This window comes from Thamnophis sirtalis, unplaced genomic scaffold (assembly GCF_051295495.1).
Source record: "Thamnophis sirtalis isolate CommonGarterSnake01/CBP01778 unplaced genomic scaffold, rThaSir2_p1.2 scaffold_5, whole genome shotgun sequence".
NCBI classification, from domain to species: domain Eukaryota; kingdom Metazoa; phylum Chordata; class Lepidosauria; order Squamata; family Natricidae; genus Thamnophis; species Thamnophis sirtalis.
In genome coordinates, this window is record NW_028261385.1 from 114,895,790 (window position 1) to 114,915,851 (window position 20,062).

Below are 20,062 nucleotides of genomic sequence, written 5' to 3' on the forward strand. Positions count from 1 at the left end.
TGCATAGCCTATAGGAGGCTTCCAGAGTGCTCCTGGGGGCTGGGGAGGGCAGAAATGAGTGAAAAACAGGCCACGTTTTGCTCCTGCAGCCCCCAGGAACACTCTATAAGCCTAAGGTGACCAGATTTTCAGATTGGTAAAGAGGGACACCTTTGACCGGGTGGGGGGTTGATTAAAATTTTTATACGGAGCAACAAAAATTTTCATACGACGCAAAAATAGTATTGTAATGTTTTTTTATTTCAACATAACTACAATTTACAAATATAAATTGTAACTGTTGCCAAACATCCGAATTTTGATCACATGACCATGAGGATGCTGCAACGGTCGCTAAGTGTGAAAATGGTAGCTAAGTGTGAAAATGGTCATCAGTCACTTTTTTCAATGCCATTGTAACTTTGGTCACTATATCACCTTTCTTGCCACAGTTCTTAAGTGAATAAATGCAGCTGATAAATTAGTAACATAAGTGAATCTGGTTTCCCCATTTGACTTTGTCAGATTATATAACCTCAGGACACTGAAACCATCATAAATACGAATCTGTTGCCAAACATCAAAATTTTGATCGCGTGACCATGAGGATGCTGCAACGGTCGCTAAGTGTGAAAATGGTCACTAAGTGTGAAAAATGATCATCAGTCACTTTTTTCAATGCCATTGTAACTTTGGTCACTATACCACCTTTCTTGCCACAGTTCTTAAGTGAATCTTAAGTGAAGATGTTATATCTTAAGTGAATCTTAAGTCTTAAGTGAAGATGTTATACAGTAGAACCTCTGGTCACGAACGCTTCTGACCAAAATATTCACATTCTCCCCGCTGCTGATTTCCCCTTCTGCACCATTTTTTTTTGTAAGCACCAAATTTCCAAAATTAGGTTTGATTCATGACCAAATCAGTTTGCGACCAAAGTTATGGAACGAATTATGGTTGTGACCAGAGGTTCTACTGTATTCATGTCTTTACATACTCTATATCACCTCAAAATGTTGCACAGCCTTCATAAGTTTCTAATACAGATAAAATTAAATACAACATCAAAACCATAAAAAAGTAAAATTAACCTGGCTGGAAAATCCTATGCCTGTCTTGCTATTATTACTGACACACTTGCTGCAATATTTGATGACTAAAAGAAAAAAAAATATTATTAAAGTGTGTATTATGTTCACTCCCATGTCTTGTCTGCTGCGTTGATTTTGAATTCATTAAAAGAGCTTATTTTACATCAAATCCCTCTCATATTATTCTCCTATGTTCAATAAACCCTAAGAGACAGCATACTATACATGAAATTCCTGTAACTGTATATTTAGTAAATTGTGGAGCTGGGTTTATCCAATTAACTCAATTTTTGGACTTGAGTAAACACATACAATAAAGGAAATAAAACTATTTAGAATGAAGTGTAGTTGGCTATTTCTGATTAAGGGTGTCATGCAGAAACAATTATAGTTTTGGTCAGGAAAATACCCTAAAAAAACCCTTTTGTTCTTTCAGGTTTTTTTTTAATGATTTTTCCATGGCACATCACATATTGTTTTGAATAAAAAAACAGTAGCTGCACATTTTTAAAAACCTACATTATTTTAAAATGCATTAAAAAATAAAAGAAAAAAACCCAGCACACTTACCAGAAAGTTTCTTATCCCACCATTTTGAGCAGTCCTCCAACCTCCGTGCCCCTCCCCTCCGGAAAATCCAGGAAGTAACACTGGCGACTCCTCTAGCCATTTCCTGCAGCTCTATGGTACTAGGATCATTTTTTTTCTTATAAAATGAGGTAAACGCGATCGGCGTGGGGGGAGGGGAGAGGTCCGTTTTGTTGCTTTAACGTTTTAATATCTTCAGTGAAAGTACTGAGACAGAGAGAGAGGTTAGACAGGGTGTCTTTTGTCTTGCCCCGGTTAGGATTTCTTAAGCAAATCCATTGGGCTTTCAACATGAAGCCAGAAAAAAAATCGGGACTTTTTTAAAAGGCGGAGGGACGCGGGAAAAATTGTTAAAAATCGGGACTGTCCCGCTGAAATCGGGTCATCTGGTCACCCTATATAAGCCTCCTAAAGGCCATGCATGCCCCTTTTTTGGACAAAAAAATGGGCCTGTTTTCGGGAGGTCTGTAGAGTGCAAAACCTTTTTTAAAAATTTGCCACTTCAAAATCTTGGTGCATCTTATAAGAGCCGAGGTGGCGCAGTGGTTAAATGCAGCACTGCAGGCTACTTCAGCTAACTGCAGTTCTGCAGTTCGGCTGTTCAAATCTCACCGGCTCAGGGTTGGCTCAGCCTTCCATCCTTCCGAGGTGGGTAAAATGAGGACCCGGATTGTTGGGGGCAATATGCTAACTCTGTAAACCGCTTAGAGAGGGCTGAAAGCCCTATGAAGCGGTATATAAGTCTAACTGCTATTGCTATTGCTATTGCTTATACTCCGGTGCGTCTTATACTCCAAAAAATACCTGCAATTAAAAAAGCAAAGCAAAACATACAGTGTAGTCTTAAGCTGTATCAATTGAAGTATGGTGACAAAAACAAGAGAATTTTTTTCCTCTCTATTGTGTGTTGATCAGATGACATAAGGGTGTTTGGAATTCAGTTTGGGGTACCACATTATAGTAAGTATAGTGACAAATTAGACAATGTCTGGAAGATAACAACCAAGATAAGGAGCCTGGGAAAAAAATGAGGAATGACTGAAGGCTTTGAGTTTGTTTACTCTGAATGAAAGAATACTGTGTGGAGATGGCTGTTTTCAGAGCAATCATGTATGATAGACTGATTAAGTACAATTCCATGAAAGAAGCAGCAATGGGTTGAAATTGAAGAAAAAGGAGTTCAAATGGACATGAAAAAAGTCTCCTAATGGTAAGAGCCATTCAACATTGGAACAAATTTATCAGAAGGTAGTCGACTTTTTTAAAATTAATGCTTAAGTTTCTCTTAGTTAATTGATTGATTGATTGATTAAATAAATAAATAAATAGTTAAGAAGATCTTTAGGTGGGAAGTTGTATTTTACAGTGTTACATCAGTCTAGTCTAGTGTGAACAACAAAAACAATTGTGTAAATTTTTTCAATGTCATTGGCTTATCCATTATATGACAGAACATGTGATAGGAGGCTGCCATAAAGCATCTAATGATGAAGTGTGAGTAATATATATTCAGATTAGAAAGGTATTTCTGGAAGAATATGTCAAAGGTTTGTTTAATCTCTGATCAGATTTTGTAAAAACCTAATATATTCAAGTTCAATATGTAAGATAAGGATAAATCACAAGACTTAAGCAGTTTAATTTTCTTGATCATGTAGATATAAAATTGTTAGAAAGAGTCAGAAAAACCCAAGCACTCTTAAAATGAATCAATTGAAGTGAATAATTGAAGCAAATGAGCCATTTAGAGACCTGTGTGAAAGCCTGCTATATTTCTAACTTTAATATAGGATTAGAAGTACATAGAGGCACACCAAATAAACCCCTTAAGAATTTAGACTGAATTATTTCAAGAGGGGCATCAGAGCAATATTTCTAGGCCAGGGATTTATAAATTAAGTAACTTATAACATTTGTATTGTGTATCCTAATTGATGTCAGGATGAAATTGCAGCTGTTTTATTTTGAAAATGCAAAGTAACCTTTGATCTTTTCTGGATATTGATGCTGAAGAGGAAATCCTGTGATATTTAAATTATTTGATCTGAAGTTTAAAGGAATAATACAACATTTCTAGATAAAACACGTATTTTTTAGTGTGGTTGATGTCAAGTTCATTGTTATTACAGTTCGTTATTCCTACTATGCAGTGTTCAAGACTCTTAAAGGTTCTCCCCATAAGTACTGTACTAGGAATGTACAAAAAATGGCCATGTGTTCTGCCCAAAGGAGAATTTCTACTGGCTAGCATAGGGCTTGCATCTATGACCATTTGAAGAACAGAACATAAAGGGTGGGGGTCACTTACATACTTTTTTCATCTCTTTATCAATGGATACATGGGCAGCAAGAACAGAAAATCTACATGGAATTATTCTAAAAGAACATTGATAAAGGCAAGTAGTCAATTGATTGAGGTGGCAAGGGCAAACAGTTTCCCCTATAATTGTTTCTGGTTACTATTTCCCAATATAGGGAAAAACAAATGCACCTTTGGTTAGACAATACTTGGAAAGTCTAGGCTTGATCTCATTTCCCTAAAGAAAGCCAGCTTGCTCCAATCCTATGATAATACCATGTATCAATCAATCCACCAGTTTTAGATGGAGATTTCTAGAATAGAGCTTGTTTATGATGCCTATCAGACTAATTGGGCAAAGATTAGATTTTTTTAAGTATCTTTTAAAAAAATCAGAATTATTATATAAATTTAGAACAGACAACTGATGTTTGAAATATGCATCCCATCAGTGGTGGGATTCAAATTTTTTACTACCAGTTCTGTGGGTGTGGCTATGGGGGGTCATGTGGCTGAGTGGGCATGGCCAACTTGACATCACTCACACCCATACCCACTCAGTCACATGACACCCCCCCACCAAGCCACGCCCACAGAACCCGGTAGGAAAAAAATTAATTTCCACCTATCTACATATTTTCTCCCCAGTGCTGGCCTAATCTGTTAAAGGCCTCCTCCTCCTGCATGCTACCCTGCTCTCCCTTCGCCAGTCCTCTTTCCCCTCCTTCAGAGGCTTCCCTTCCTTCCCCTCCCCAGCCCCGCTTCCTCCCCCACAACTGCTTCTTTCTTTGGGCTTACCTTCTGAGGTGGCTGGTCTGGACTCCGGAAGGCAAGCTGCGCCAGAGGGAGTTGCTTGGGCATGTCCGAACAGGGAGGCTTCTCGCAGTCGCACTGAAAAAGAGAGCTTGCCTTCCGGAGTCTGGACCAGCCGCCATGGGAGAAAGGTAAGCCCAAAGAAAGAGGTGGTCATGGGGGAGGAAGTGGGGCTAGGTCCAGGACCTCCAAACAAGGGGAAATGGGGAAAGTGTGCGACTGGCGAAGGGAGAGTGAGTAGTGAATGGGTGGCTGCTCCGGAGCAAGGCCAGAGCTGGGGAATGGCGCATCCCCTGATCCAGCCAAGTTGGGCAGTGGCTCCGGGGCCTCAGGAAATGGTGCATCCCTGGGGCCCCAGGCCCTGACCCAAGGTGAAGGGCAAGCGGGCGGCATGCTTACTTACCTTTGGTGAGCTGAGCAGAGCGGGTGAGGTGCGGAGGCAACTGGTGAGGCGAGTAGCTGGGCCATGTGGTGAAGTGAAGGCAACATATATAGGGCTGGGAATGGGTGGAGCTAGTGTCAAGCAGGCAGGCGGGGCGAGTGAGTGTCGGCAAACCAGGCCAAATTTCCCCTAACGGTTCACTCGAACCGATGCGAACCGGCTGAATACCGTCTCGGCTTTCCATGCATGCAAAATTGGGATTTACCAGTTGATGTTGGACTGTAATAGTTCAGTTAAAATTAGATCTTTCCCAATGAGTCTACCATTTTTAAGCTATGAGATAAATTTGGAGATTTCAGATAGTCAAATTTGCTGATTCAAATTTTAGCCAGACCATTCTGTATGCTCAGAGGACATAAATTGCAAATCAGTACCTATTGTATTTGAGGATCAGTTGCTACAAATGGAATTTCCAAGTCTATTGTGACAAATTTTCTGTTTAAATCCCATTTGAATACAGTTTTCCTTTGGGGAAACAGGTTGATGCAGAATAGGAATGGAGCATTGTGCTCTCCCCATGATCTCTTAACCTCTTATCTCTTAGCAATAAACCCACTCCTTCTTTCCCCCGCTTCTGACTAGTAACAAAGCCAACCCCCCTTTTATTGCTGTTAGATTTCTTGCAGTTAGTTTTAAGTCTTAGTTCAGTAAAAGAAAAAAAACACCTATGCATTCATATAAGTTTCCTAAATTTCTTCTCATTTTTTTTCCTTCCAATTGGAATGGGATATGATTGTTCTTTCAGTATTTAGAGGACAGAATAGTGAATAGTTGTGAAAGCTATTTGACTTCTCCTTACTATTTTAAAATCTTGCCCTTGCGGAACAATATTTTCCTATTACTGGTAGTAGACCAGACTGGTAATGCTTCTTCAGATACATCCTCATACTGTTAGAACTACTGTACAATGCCCTACCTTCTCCTCTGTGCTCATGGTTTTGTAGAGTAAGTTTGATTGCTTAGGCAGGGATTGAGTTGCTTCCTGTTTCTGATAAAATAAGCGGACACCAGTATATAACTGGAAGGCTTTTATACCGAAGGTGTCTCTGCTTCCTTCTTTACTTTCTTGTGTTAGAGTATTATAAACTTTCCTCTCTCTGGGGACTGGTGCAGCTTTCAAAAACATCCTCCCCTTTCATTATCAACCCTTCTCAATAGTAATAGAGGGTCTTGTGGAGGGTCTTTTGGAGCCATGAAGCTTTTCTTATGGAGGTTTCTTGCTAAAGATGACAGTCTTGAAATCTGTATTAGTAGTAACAAGACCATCAGCCATGCTATACCTGGTCTTTTTACCTACCTCTGAAAAAAACAGAGATCTTGCATTAGCTGATTTATGTCCTTAACTTCCAACAATGCCCATTTAATTTGAGGGAAATCACAAGAGGCAGAGTCAGTCACAACTCTGACCCTAATGCCTCTGCCTCCTTTCATTCTAGGGACAGCAATACTACACATCATGAGGGCAGAAAAAGAAATACAAGGTAAGAAAGAAAATAATGGAATGTGGATAAAAATTAACCTAACAGTTTGACCGAAGTGGGTCTTCCTCTAGTTTAGGAGGAGAACATATGAATTAAATGATTGTATTGGGACAATGTGGGTCCTGAAACATTTTGTAAGCTAATATATAGAAAAAAAGACAAATGAAGACAAGACACAGTGATTTAGATAGAAAACAAAAGTTTTCTATTGAAATAATAAATAAAATTAAATTAATTGTAATTGAAGGCATACAAGAATTATTAATTGGGAATGAATCTGAGTTTGTTTTTTAAAATGGAGAAATATGTTGGAAAGGGAATGGACAGATAAAAAAGTACTATCTAATGCAGGAGTCCCCAACCCCCGTCCGTGAACCAGCACCAGTCTGTGGTATGCCAGAAAGCAGACTGCACATACAAGCAAAGGCCTATTCACAGAATGCAGGCAGCACACAAAACCACGCCTCCTCCGGTCCGTGGAAAAACCCTCTCCCCAGAGAAACTTCCCAAAAGATTGTGGGGTGCTGATCTAAAAGGAAAGCATAAGTGATGAAAGATTAATGTTAGGTCAAGTGAAGTTGTAGCAATACAGTGAACAACCTCATCTTTACCTCTTTCATCTGTGGGCAGCTGATTTATCACATCCTATTAGTTGAATCAAACATCTTTTCTTTTCATTTTGTTGTTTATGTAAACAACAGCATTTTTTAAAAAATGTATGGCTGCTATGGTCATATCAGCACTTGTAGGATGTGGGGAGCTCTGGTGTCACCATAACTAGAATGCAGCATTGCAGGCAAATTCTGCCCTTAGCCAGGAGTTTGTCGGGACCAGCTCAAGGTTGACTCAGCCTTCCAGCCTTCCAAACTTGGTAAAATGAGGACCCAAATTGTTGGAGACAATATGCTAACATTATAAAACACCCAGAGAGTGTTCTAAAGCACTATGGAGCAGTATCTAAGTAAGTGCTATTGCTATTAGAGCATATTTTGTGATTTGATCTGCATTTAGGAGAGTGAATTGGACGTCAGTCTCCCTAAATCACATAGGTCCATTTGTGGACTTGCTTTCTCAAAACAAAACTTTAGATTTTCTATGTCATATTTAAGTATTAAAATAGCTATGTATAAAGCCATGAGACCTTATTCATCAACCGCCTGTGAGTAGCAGCCATGCCCAGACAAATTTATTTTTGTTTAATTTATTATTGTTTCATAACTTGCATATAAGTTCACATACAATGGGATCATGCATGGCTTGCATAGCTTCATTATTCTTTCACTATTTATTTTTGGAACTATTTGTCTGCTGTATACTTTCTTGATTCTAGATAGATTACAATCATAAAAACATAGTAATATAAACTAAAAACAACCAGTACTACGCAAAACTCTCCTACTATCAACCTAATCGGTATTTTGTTGATCAGAGGTTTTGAGGAAAAGTGTAATTTTAAAGCTATTTCTTAAAAAGAGGAGGCCATCATGATCTTTTGGGGGAGGACAAGCTTTTTCAGATTGGGAGGGCTGCTACCAAGTAGTTACTTTTTGAGCTCCTTCCCCTCTAGCTGTAAGAGGGAAACTTAAAGAGCTCCTTCCTGGCTAACAAATATTGGATGGGCACAATTAGTATAGAATAGGTGACCCTGAAGATAAGAAAAACTGGAGCTATGGGATACGTTGCATAGATAATGATCAATCTCTTGAATTGGATCCAGAAGCTCAACAGCAGCCAGTACAGTTCCAGCAACATAACTGCTGCTAAATTGTTTTCCAATGGGCAGTAAATAGCAGCTACATTATCCAACAGCTATAGAGGACTTAAGGGCAATCTGAAGGAGAGCAAATTGCTGTTGTCTAACCAGGACATGACAAGGCTGCTAATCATGGTTGTCAGTGCCTCCCTGTTCTAGTAATTACACAACTGGTGGACCACCAAAGCTGGTGAAAGACTTCCCTTGCAAAGTCTTCTACCCGCTACTCTAACAAGAAGGGTGAATCCAGGATAATGTGCAAGTTGTATACCTGTTCTTACAGGAAAATACAACTCATCAAGAACTGTAGATGGAAGAGCCGAGGTGGCGCAGTGGTTAGGGTGCAGTATTGCAGGCCACTTCAGCTGACTGTTATCTGCAGTTCAGCGGTTCTAATCTCACCGGCTCAAGGTTGACTCAGCCTTCCATCCTTCCAAGGTGGGTGAAATGAAGACCCAGACTGTGGGGGCGATATGCTGACTCTGTAAATCGCTTAGAGAGGGCTGAAAGCCCTATGAAGTGGTATATAAGTCTAACTGCTATTGCTATTGGTATTGCTAATACTTTTACTATTGCTGCATTGTTTTAACTCTGCTACTTTTAAGCAACTTTTAAGATTCCATGCTTATCCCACAATAAGCCATTTCGTATCTAAATAAAATATTTTTAAGATAACCTTTCTAAGCTATTAACTTTCTCATTTAGACAGAATTCTAAGTATTTATTCTTACAGGAGTATAATATTTTAATTTATTTTTAATTTATTAATTTTATATGCTGCCCCTCTCATTGCTAAGGAGACTCTGGGCCTTATGTTGCCTCCCCATGTGTGGTTATTTGTGCTAACTTTAATATATTTCTTTAATTGTATTGATATTTTACATTGATAAATACATTAAATGCAAACACTTTATCAAAAATGTATGAAAATATTATGTTTAAGTGAATCAGTGTCATTTTTTCAAGTACCCAGTCTAGTCTATCTCCCTGGGTAAAATTCCCCTATCTAAGTACTAACCATGGTCTGTTGATTCAAGCTCAGTTAATTTATGACTGAATAAATAAAGAGCTAATGAAATAGGGAGCCATAAATGTATGAAGTCTAGGATAGTTCATACTACCTGCTTTGTAATTAGAGGATAAATAAATAACAGATAAATAACAGATTAACAGAGTTGGAAGGGACCTTGTAGGTCATCTAGTCCAACCCCCCATGCAACAGGAGATCCTGCACATTTCACATATATACATATATACATATATACATATATACATATATACATATATACATATATACATATATACATATATACATATATACATATATACATATATACATATATACATGTATACATGTATACATGTATACATGTATACATGTATACATGTATACATGTATACATGTATACATGTATACATGTATACATGTATACATGTATACATGTATACATGTATACATGTATACATGTATACATGTATACATATATACATATATACATATATACATATATACATATATACATATATACATATATACATATATACATATATACATATACATATATATACATATATATACATACATACATACATACATACATACACATATATACATACACACACACACACACACAATACATACATACATATAATTTTTAATTTTCAAAACAGACACAACACAAAGAATCCTCCTTCTTTACATACTGCAGAAAGTGTATCTCTCTCATGTAATTTCTATTCCCACCTTCTGTTTCCTTAATCAGCTTATCTTTAATTGTCAGTGGTGTTTTCAACGATGTTGCTAACAAAATTTCTCTCTTTAAATCCATAAATTCTTTTATTTCTTCTTCTTCTGCATCTTGCCATCTGGGTAGAGTTCCCTTCCATTTAATTCCTCTTTCTGTATTCCAATCTTTCCATTTCCAGACACAAACCAATCACCATAGATATCAGCAGATTTAATTTCTTTGTAATCATTTTTCTCTTCGGTTTTTAGGACTCTAACATCCACTTTTTCCACTTGATAAACATCTCCAACTTCTTCATCATATTTTACTGTTAGATGCTCTAGATTTTCCAACTTCTTCTCCATCCTCTCAAATGTGTTTGATAATTTCTGAATTTCTAACAGTATCTTTTGCAAACTTAAAGTTTCTTTCTGCTGTTGACATTGTGCTATTATCTCCAGCTGACAAACACAGCTGCTCTGGTTTGGAAGGTTTTTACAAGATTAAGCATAAATTCACAATAAGGTCTTATTTTCACTTTTCTCTGATTAAAGATATACTTCAAAAGAACATCTGTATGCTTTTCTTCGTATCATTCTCTATAGACAAAACAGTGAGACCTTGAAGTGCCAAGCCAGAATAATCAGTGAGGAAAGTAAAAGTGTTTTGTTTCCAATACACAAACCTCCAGCCTCTAAGTAGCAGTGCCATCTTTCCCTCTGTAGTTACAATGTTCTTTGTTACTTTTTGTATCTTTTTTATTCCAAGTTAAAAAAAGTCAAATTCTTAAATGAAATAGAGAAGAAAAGGGGAAAAACACATGCAGTAATGAAGAAGGAGAATTTAAGCCCATAAGTTGCAAAAAATAATGAAAAAGAAGAAGAAAACTTAATCCATTCGGTTTAAAAGGCTTGCATAAATTCCATCCATGAAAATAACATTTAAAAAGTAAATAACCCACTGTCCAAAACCATTCAAAGCTCAATTCCGCCGCTTATTTCTTCTGTTCTCAAATTTAAATTAACTTTAAGTTTTTTATAGGCAGTCTCTTTTAAAATGGTAAAAATTCCTCACCAGCTGGAAACACTTTCTCTTTCTGTCCCGACTTCATCAGCCTGGTGGCTGGACTTTTTGTCGTTGGCTTGAAGAACTTCTCTTGGATTGATCAGGGACTTTGCGATGTCCCTGAGATCAGCAAGATGTATTCTTCCTGTTAAACCGTCTCTGCGGGACGGTTAGGTCCAATTGGACCACCCAGCAGCAAAAGTTTCGGCTGCAGTCTCGGAGCATCAAGACCGCATGTCCGTATCATCGTGATGTTGGCTCCTCCTCCAGACCCTACACATTTCTGAGAGATGGCAGTCCAGTCTCTTCTTGAAAGGTTCCAGTGATGAAAGCTTCTGAACTGATACTACAACCTCTGAAGGCAAGGATAGAAAGTGATCAAGGTGTACAGTATCTTCCCATTTCACCACAGTCAGACAGATTGATCTTTACTCACTTTTATCATGGTCAGAGAGTTACTGTGAGGATTTAAAGGGAAAAGATACATACCCAACCAATTGGGTTTTTAAATAAGTAAATAATATAAAGTAAAATAAAAATACCTTGCTTTAAGTTGCTTAAAAACAGACCGGGATTTTAAGTTAAAAAACATACATTCATCTGGGATAATTCCAATTATCAGTAAGTATTAGAATGTAATTTATGTGAACATAAACATTCGTATGAAACACAGTGCTGTATAATATATATTGTAACATATATTTAAATATTCATGCTGATAATACCAAATATTATTTACTAAAACATACTAAAATTATTCTGTTTTATCTTTCAGGAAAAAGTCATCTGCACCAGTATAGAAGCCTGAACAACTATTTCATGATGAACATAGATGATGAAGAAAATATGAGTAAGGTGTACTCAGTATGGTTTCTGCAGAGTACTTCTGTTAAATTCCCTTTCATAGAGAGAAAATCTCCTTTCAGGTTTTTAATGAAATGAGGATTTTTTCTATTTTTTGTTGCATGCAGTAAGATACAGTGTCAGCATTTAAGCACAAGGAGCAGTCTCTGAAGTGTACATTAGTACCACTGAATATGTGGTCTATTTCCTTCACTTAAAGATTTAGTTGCTTTGGTTTGAATGAATATAAAGAATGCATATTCACTGATAATTAGGTCCCCTTGAATTTGGTAAATTAGTTAATCTTAGCTTATTTATTTATTCATTCATTCATTCATTCATTCATTCATTCATTCATTCATTCATTCATTCATTTATATAGTTAGTTAGTTAGTTAGTTAGTTAGTTAGTTAGTTAGTTAGTTAGTTAGTTAGTTAGTTAGTTAGTTAGTTAGTTATATTTCATATTTCTAGACCAGGGGGCATGATGTCTCAACAGTTAAAGACACTGAGCTTGTCAGCTGGAAAGCTGAATGCCATACAATGGGGTGAGCTCCTGTTCCTCCCCCAGCTCTTACCCACCTAGCAGTTTGAAAGCATGCAAATGTGATAACATTAATAGGTATCACTTTGATGGGAAGGTGATGGTATTCCATGTGCCTTTAGCGTATAGCCATGTTAGCTGCATGACCACAGAAAATGTCTATGGACAATGCTGACTCCCTCAGCCAAAAAATAGAGAAGAGCATCACGTCCTAGAGTTGGACACAACTGGACAAGGGAAACTTATACTTTTACCTATTTCTAGACCTCCCATCTCCCTCGAGGAAGGGCTCTATTAACTACTAAAGAACATTCGTATTGAACTTTTTGAGTTTATAAGTAGGCATGCATTCAATTATGCTCTTATTCTTGATCAAATTATATGCATAACTATGTTTTTGTTTATTTTTTAAACTTTGTTATACCTGGTTTTCTGTTTCTTCTAGTTTTTAAAACCAGTTTTACCCCTTCTAGACAAGCATAAGATATTGAATATAAAAAGTTGTAGATCATCATTTATTTCTGTGAAACTAGCAACATTTTTGTTAAACTACTACATTCAAAGTCATCTGATTATCATACAATATTTATGATAATCATAATTATATTTTATTTATATAATCATCATAATACAATTATTATGTTCTTACAATTTAAAAAAAATATTTCAGCCATTTTTATCAAGATTTCACAAAGCTTGCTATAGAAGCTATGATTACTGTAGTCTTTTGTTGTTCAGGGCTTTAGCTAGCATTTTTCTTTCTGCAGAGATGTGAAATAACTGCAGAGATGTATAGTATCCCTGTTCCCATATTTAATTTATGTACATCTGAGAAAAAAATAAAATATTTTGAGAAACATTTCTTACAAGAAGATTCTTTAATACATTTGAAATGCCAATATCACTTATTTGGGTTCTGTGTTACAAAGGAAACCCTGTCTCACCTACTAATTTTTATTACAGAGATCTAGGTAGCTTGCAGTAAGCCAACAGCAACTAGATGTGGGGTCAACATCTGCAAAGAGGTGAACTTGGTCTTCGGATCTAAACCCTACTCCTTTTATGCATATGTATATTCTAGATTAGATGAGCTTTGCCTTCCAGAATCTTCTCTGCTTCTAGAAAAAGATATGAGGCTCTAGATTTTATTTCCTGTCTCAGTAAGGAGCAGATTCTCCCAAGTTCTGAGACAAAACCCGTTTAGACTATAGGGCTGAATGGGAGTGAACAGAATGATCCTATTAGATCCTCTACTAATCTGGGTTGTGCATGCCATATAAAGGGAACTTTCAGTTTTATGCTATATCATTAAAAATAGAACTTTCCTTGAGGTAACTAAAATAGCTCTCCACATCCTATCCATTGCATGCAAAATTTAATGTATATTTTTCATTTTTATTTTAAAAAGTGAGTTTTCTGAGTACTCTTTGTTTGTGTGTCATGAGTTTTGTATTTTATTTTTGACATGCCAAAAGAAATATTAAATATATTTATTTTAGATTATAGTATTAAATAATATATTTTAACTGATTGCTATTGTTCTGTAAATATGACTTTGTCCTTCATTTGACAAAAGCTGCAAAATCAGAGGATTTATAAAGAGAGATCTCTTATTACCAGGGAGAGAATCATATATATTTTCTGCAAAATCAATAGGCTCATGATACCACTAGGTTTTCCATTTTTTATATGTGTGTATGTGCATCTTGGTTTAAACGTTAACACTGAATTACTTTTGTTCACTTATATATCAGTAGATTTTTCTATGTTATAGCATAATGGTAAACTATATTTGTGGGTTTAAACTTACCTGTTAAAATTGCATGTATGAAAACGTCTCATTCAATATTGAGAGAAGGGGGTTGCAAATAAATACTGAAAAGGAAAAAAGACTTTTGTAGGCTAAATAAGATTTATATTTTAACACAATTTCCTTTTTTAAACTTTAAAATAGCTATTGCTATTTTACAATTACAATTTACAAAAACCTATTGCTGTTTGTACAATTAATTTCTATAATGATGTTGTTGCTACTATTGTCCACTTTGGTAAGAAATTATACTAGAAGAGCAGGTTCTTATTTAGTTAAATTTTCTAATCATATTTTAATTTCATATTTTAATGTTTATTGTGACTTACAGCAATATGAATTGGCCTCTTCTGCCGGATTGTTCTCGAATTCCTGCCCTGTATTAAATGAAAAAGACCTTAAATATTGGGCTGTTATAGAAATGCTGAAATATTAATTAATCTCTCTCTTGTTTATTTTAAAGGGCCTATGGACATGCATATTTATCTTAATACAAAACAAATTCAAAAATATTTTCTAACAACTCAAAAGGTTGATGGTAAAAACATTCCTTTGGTCCAGTGATAATCAAATTCACATATTTGACAGTCCAGCTTGAAACAATCTGAAACTTTCAAACTATTTGATTGAAATTTTTATTGGGACAAAAATGTTCTAAACATGTACAATCTCCAAATTATATCATATGAATATAAATGTGCTTTATCTCAATACGATCTGTCAGATTGTCCCTTGAGGTAAAATATCGGATATAGTGAAACATATTACAAAGGAAATTGTTTTTAGAAACGCAAAACTTTATTTTATTTTCCTTTATTGTAAAAGTATTATTTCTTGCTTTTTAACTTCTATGTTTTACCAATCTCTTTCTCTCCAACTTCTTCTAATTTTTTGTTCTTTTGAGCACCGAAAGGAGTAACCTATCAAGCTTTTGTTGGAGGATGTTATAAATGAAAATTTAATAGCCATTCCATCAGCTTTGTCAACTAGGTGAAGTGGTGTGTGCATGTTTTAATTACTAGGTTTAAAACAAATTTAAATATGTTATCCAGGAGATCAAATGTTTGCATGTGTAGCAGGCATTTAAAAATTTTAAATCTTTAGAATATTTTTCTCCAGCAAAACCCAATATCACTTTTCACTGGATTCCTTGCAGCATTTAGCTACATCGAATTAAAAATGTGGTGTCTTATTTTTTTTTTTTTTTTAAAGCAATGAATTACTGGGTTACAATTAAGGCTTTGGCATTTAATACAGTATCTTGTTTTAACAAAAGAATAATAACATAGAAAAATATATTTAAAAATCATGGAAGATTACGGTCTGCATTACTATATATACTGTAAGTATAAAATTCACATCATTTTTGCAGTACTGTAGTGTGTATCGTAAGGTTTGTAGCTTGAAGATAATTGTTGGCAATCCTTTGCAGCATTTAAAGACTACTTAACTCAAGATTATGTTTTAAACTATTTATTTAATAGAGGTATATCCAACTTGACAGATTAAATCCTCAAAATAGGTCATTGCGGTCTTTTTGTTTGTTTGCTCAATATCACAGAGCAACTAGTGACAGATAACTCTGCGATAAGAGAGAAGACACTTGAGCAGCAGGAAGTGCCCTAATTTTTCTTCATTGGGACTCATTTTCGGAATTAAAAGGAGCCTTCCTTCTTTGCCCTCACCTGCCTACAAATGGCGAGGTTACCAGAGCTGGTAGAGCTATGTGTGAGCTTAACTCATGACAATAGCCCTAGAAAGCGTCAAGAAGCCAAAATCTCTATTAGAGAATTGCCGCTAAATAAGCTTTAAAAAGCATGAAAAGGGGGTTGCAGTTGGAGTAGAATATCCTACTCTTCTTAGGAAGCACTCCAGGAAATAAGAGGAAGTGAACTTTCTCCTGTCCAATAATATTTAACTTCCGTTGTTTGTCTAGTGACCTGCCTATATTGTATGCTTTTGACATCTGCCTTTAAATATTAGTCTGTTTTTCTGCTATTTCATGTAATCTTTTTTTCTTTTTTATAGAGCCTTTTTAATTTTATTCAATTGTTAACATATATTTCATTAGTATAATTCTAACAACCTAATCCAATCTATATAATGTCATAATATCTTATGATGTCTGTGTTGGAAAGATTGAGTTTGGGGTGATAGCTGAAAAAATGTTTCATACTATGTTAAATCTACACATAAATTACCTGTATTAAGTTTATCTAAATTAGATATTCTAGTTAATGTTAATTACTTCATTTCACTCTAAGTCCATTTGTATGTTTTCATGGTATAATCTAGCATTATCTGTTAGTAATACTAACTCATAGGAAATCTGTTGGGTAATTAAAGCTTTATTTTTTTCATGCCAGATATATTGATCCTGTGACACGCTCTTCTTCTGCCTATGATTTTTCCCCTATAACCCCATAGTCCTATATTCCAGGCATGTGTGCAGTTTTAACATGTTTTGCTCATTATATTTTGTCCTGTAGTGGTAATTTCTGTTTCCATTCTCTTGTACAGAATAGAGTGGGGATTATTATGCATATAACTGAATTGTGTTATTTACCCTTTTTCAGTCTGATTATACATCTTTGCCTCTTTAACACCTATAGATCAAATTAAATTGCAATATTTTTCCTTATAATATACAGATTAACAGCAGTTTATAATATTCAGGGATTCTAGGGATTCAAATTGAAAGGAAATAAGTAGAAATAATGGATGTGTTTAAAATAGAGATGGTAAATAAGTATGAATGTGGTCATGTCATAATGACATACATTCATAAACTAATTCATTCTGTCAAATTTGCTCCAAATTTGTTTTTTAAAGCAATCACAAAACCAGGGAATTTTCATTTATGATACTCCCTAACATGCCCATTTTGCATCCATTCTTCCCTAAGAAAGTGTTGATATAAAACTATCCTCTCTGTTTCTATGTCTTTGCCTCTTTCCCTTTCGCCCACCCCATATGTACAGTATGTATGTCTATATATGTTTGTGTGTGTGCGTGTGTGCATCGTAATTTTATCAAGGTAATACGTTAGTATAAAAAAATTAAACTGAGAAATATCTACTCATGTCATGAAAGATTGTACTTTGATGGAAATCAAAGTGTGATGTATTTCTTTTATACACTTTATTTAGTTTTATAAGACAGCCAGGATAATATCTTTTCCTCCTTTCAAATTCTTCCTCTTTCTTTCCATGCATTAAGTAAAGTGTGGTTACAGATTGAGTTCTGAAAAAGCTTTTCCTGTACTAGTCTATCTTTTCTATCTTTCCATCCTGCAGTGGCTTTAGGATTCCTGAAGGTCATTTTTTGTGTATGTGTTGTTAAAAGAATCAGAGACTATTATTATCTTCATTTTTCATGGAATGTATCTATCTTCGTTAGAGACTAGTTTCTGTATAGCTCTATTTTCCAGTTTATGCTTTCAGCATACATAATAGATACTGAAGTTTCTAAATAAATACCCAATTAAAAGACTACAGACTAACTCCTGGTAGTTAGTTCTCCAAGCAAGCATAGTTATAGATATCAGAAAAATATATTCCTAATAAAGATGGCTCTTTTTTTTAAAAAAAAGTGTGTCCTAAATTTTACTTGAAACAGTTTTATATACCATGCTTCCCCAAAAATAAGACAGGGTTTATTTACTTTTGACCCCAAGTAAGCACTTGGCTTTATTTTCAGTAAGGTTTTATTATTTTTTGAGGTGCAGGAAGTGGCGAAGTGGTCACCTCATGGCTGCTGCTGTGTTGCAATATTTTTGGGAGGGCTTATTTTAGGGGGAGGGCTTATTTTAGCACACATGCTCAAAAGCCCAATTGGGCTTATTATCCAGGGAGGTCTTATTTTCGGGGAAACGGGCTATCAGAAGGACCACCCATACATTCAAAGGAGCAAGATGGCAATTTCTGGCTGAATTCTAAAATGCCTTCATTAGTACATTCAGCATTAATATGAAGGGAAACTTAATGGCCAGGTAAATATCCATCTGTGTAGAGGAGCTCATGTATATAAGGCTCCTTAGAGGAATGCTGAAAGTTAAAGTCTGTACGGAAGTTTGGTATCAGGACTACAATTTGAAGGACTAAATTGTCAGTCTTTTTTTTTTCCAAAGGAAAAAAATTTCTTCTTTGTGATAGAGATGAGCAAATAGCTTGATTCTAGAAAGATTGACTCAACCTTCCATACTTCCGAGGTCGGTAAAATGAGGAGCCAGATTGTTGGCAGCAATATGCTGACTCTGTAAACTGCTTAGAGAGGGCTGCGAAGCACTGTAAAGTGGTATATAAGTCTAAGTGCTATTGCAAGTGGAAGATGTCTGATAGTTTGTTTTCATTTTAGAATTAAGAATATCATTTATAATATATTTTAAAATATACTTTAATATTTTAATAGCTTCTCTGCTTTTAGAATGAGCACAAAATGTTTAAATAATTTGTGTATATGGTTAATCAATGAATAATATTTGAGCACACATCACTTAACCTGTTGCAAAGGTAGATAAAGGAATCTCTAAATTTTACATTTACAAGGTCCTGCAATGAAGGCATTGTAAGTTACTCTTTCTGGGCACCACAGGTTCAGGCAGCACTGATATTAAAGAGAACCGCAACATGGACAACATTCCACCTAAAGATGGGACTGTGCAAGGTGCTGGGGAGGGGAATCAGCTCCCTAATGGTGGAGGCACTAGCAGCAGGAAGCGGCCGTTGGACGAGGGAAGCAATGGCCATTCCAAGTTCCGCCCAAAGAAGAAAAAGAAAACTCCAGGTCCAGTGCTGCCCAAGAATGCCCTGATGCAGCTAAATGAAATCAAGCCTGGCTTACAGTACAAGCTCCTCTCCCAAACTGGACCAGTTCATGCTCCAATTTTTGTGATGGCAGTAGAAGTTAATGGGCAGATGTTTGAAGGGTCTGGCCCCACAAAAAAGAAAGCAAAACTCCATGCGGCTGAGAAAGCTCTGAGGTCCTTTGTGCAATTTCCTAATGCATCAGAAGCTCATCTAGCAATGGGTAGAACTCTTTCGGTAAATACAGACTTTACTTCTGACCAAGCCGATTTCTCAGACACCCTCTTCAATGGGTTTGAAAATCCAGTTCAGTCTGACCATTCCTTTTACTTGGAATCCAATGGAGATGGTTCCTTTACCTCCAGTCCAGATTTCAGCCTCTCATCTGTTGTGGCTAGTAGTTTTATCCAGTCATCTCTCCCTGCCCCATCACCATATGCATCAACCAGTGGGAAGAATCCAGTGATGATACTAAATGAACTTCGACCAGGGTTAAAGTATGAATTTATTTCAGAAAGTGGAGAGAGTCACGCCAAGAATTTTGTAATGGCTGTGTCAGTGGATGGCCAAACGTTTGAAGGTTCTGGACGGAACAAAAAACTGGCAAAGGCTCGGGCAGCTCAGTCAGCTCTCGCATCTTTGTTTAATATGCAGCTGGACCAAACACCATCTCACCAACCTATTCCTAGTGAAGGCCTCCAGTTACACTTGCCACAGGTGAGAAAAACGGTACAGGGTATTCATGATGCAAATGTTTACGGTGCTGGGATTGTTTTCATTGTAATTCCAGTTAAACATATCTGGAAAGCTATAACATTCTTGT

The 20,062-nt window shown here is 36.0% G+C and overlaps 1 protein-coding gene across 2 annotated transcripts in view; it reads left to right on the top strand.

The window, feature by feature from the left end:
* The window catches only part of LOC148045584 (double-stranded RNA-specific editase 1-like), a 66,628-nt gene that overhangs the window by 22,612 nt on the left and 23,954 nt on the right, over window positions 1–20,062 (top strand). Inside the window, exons 2-4 of one of the 2 annotated variants that reach the window (XM_087716659.1) lie at window positions 6,649–6,693; window positions 12,014–12,088; window positions 19,028–19,956. In XM_087716659.1, coding sequence (XP_087572785.1) covers window positions 6,669–6,693; window positions 12,014–12,088; window positions 19,028–19,956 — 1,029 coding nt within the window. In that variant the 5' untranslated portion in view covers window positions 6,649–6,668. Of the gene's footprint in view, window positions 1–6,641; window positions 6,694–12,013; window positions 12,089–19,027; window positions 19,957–20,062 lie in introns of those variants that run through there. The other variant, XM_087716658.1, reaches the window with a different exon arrangement.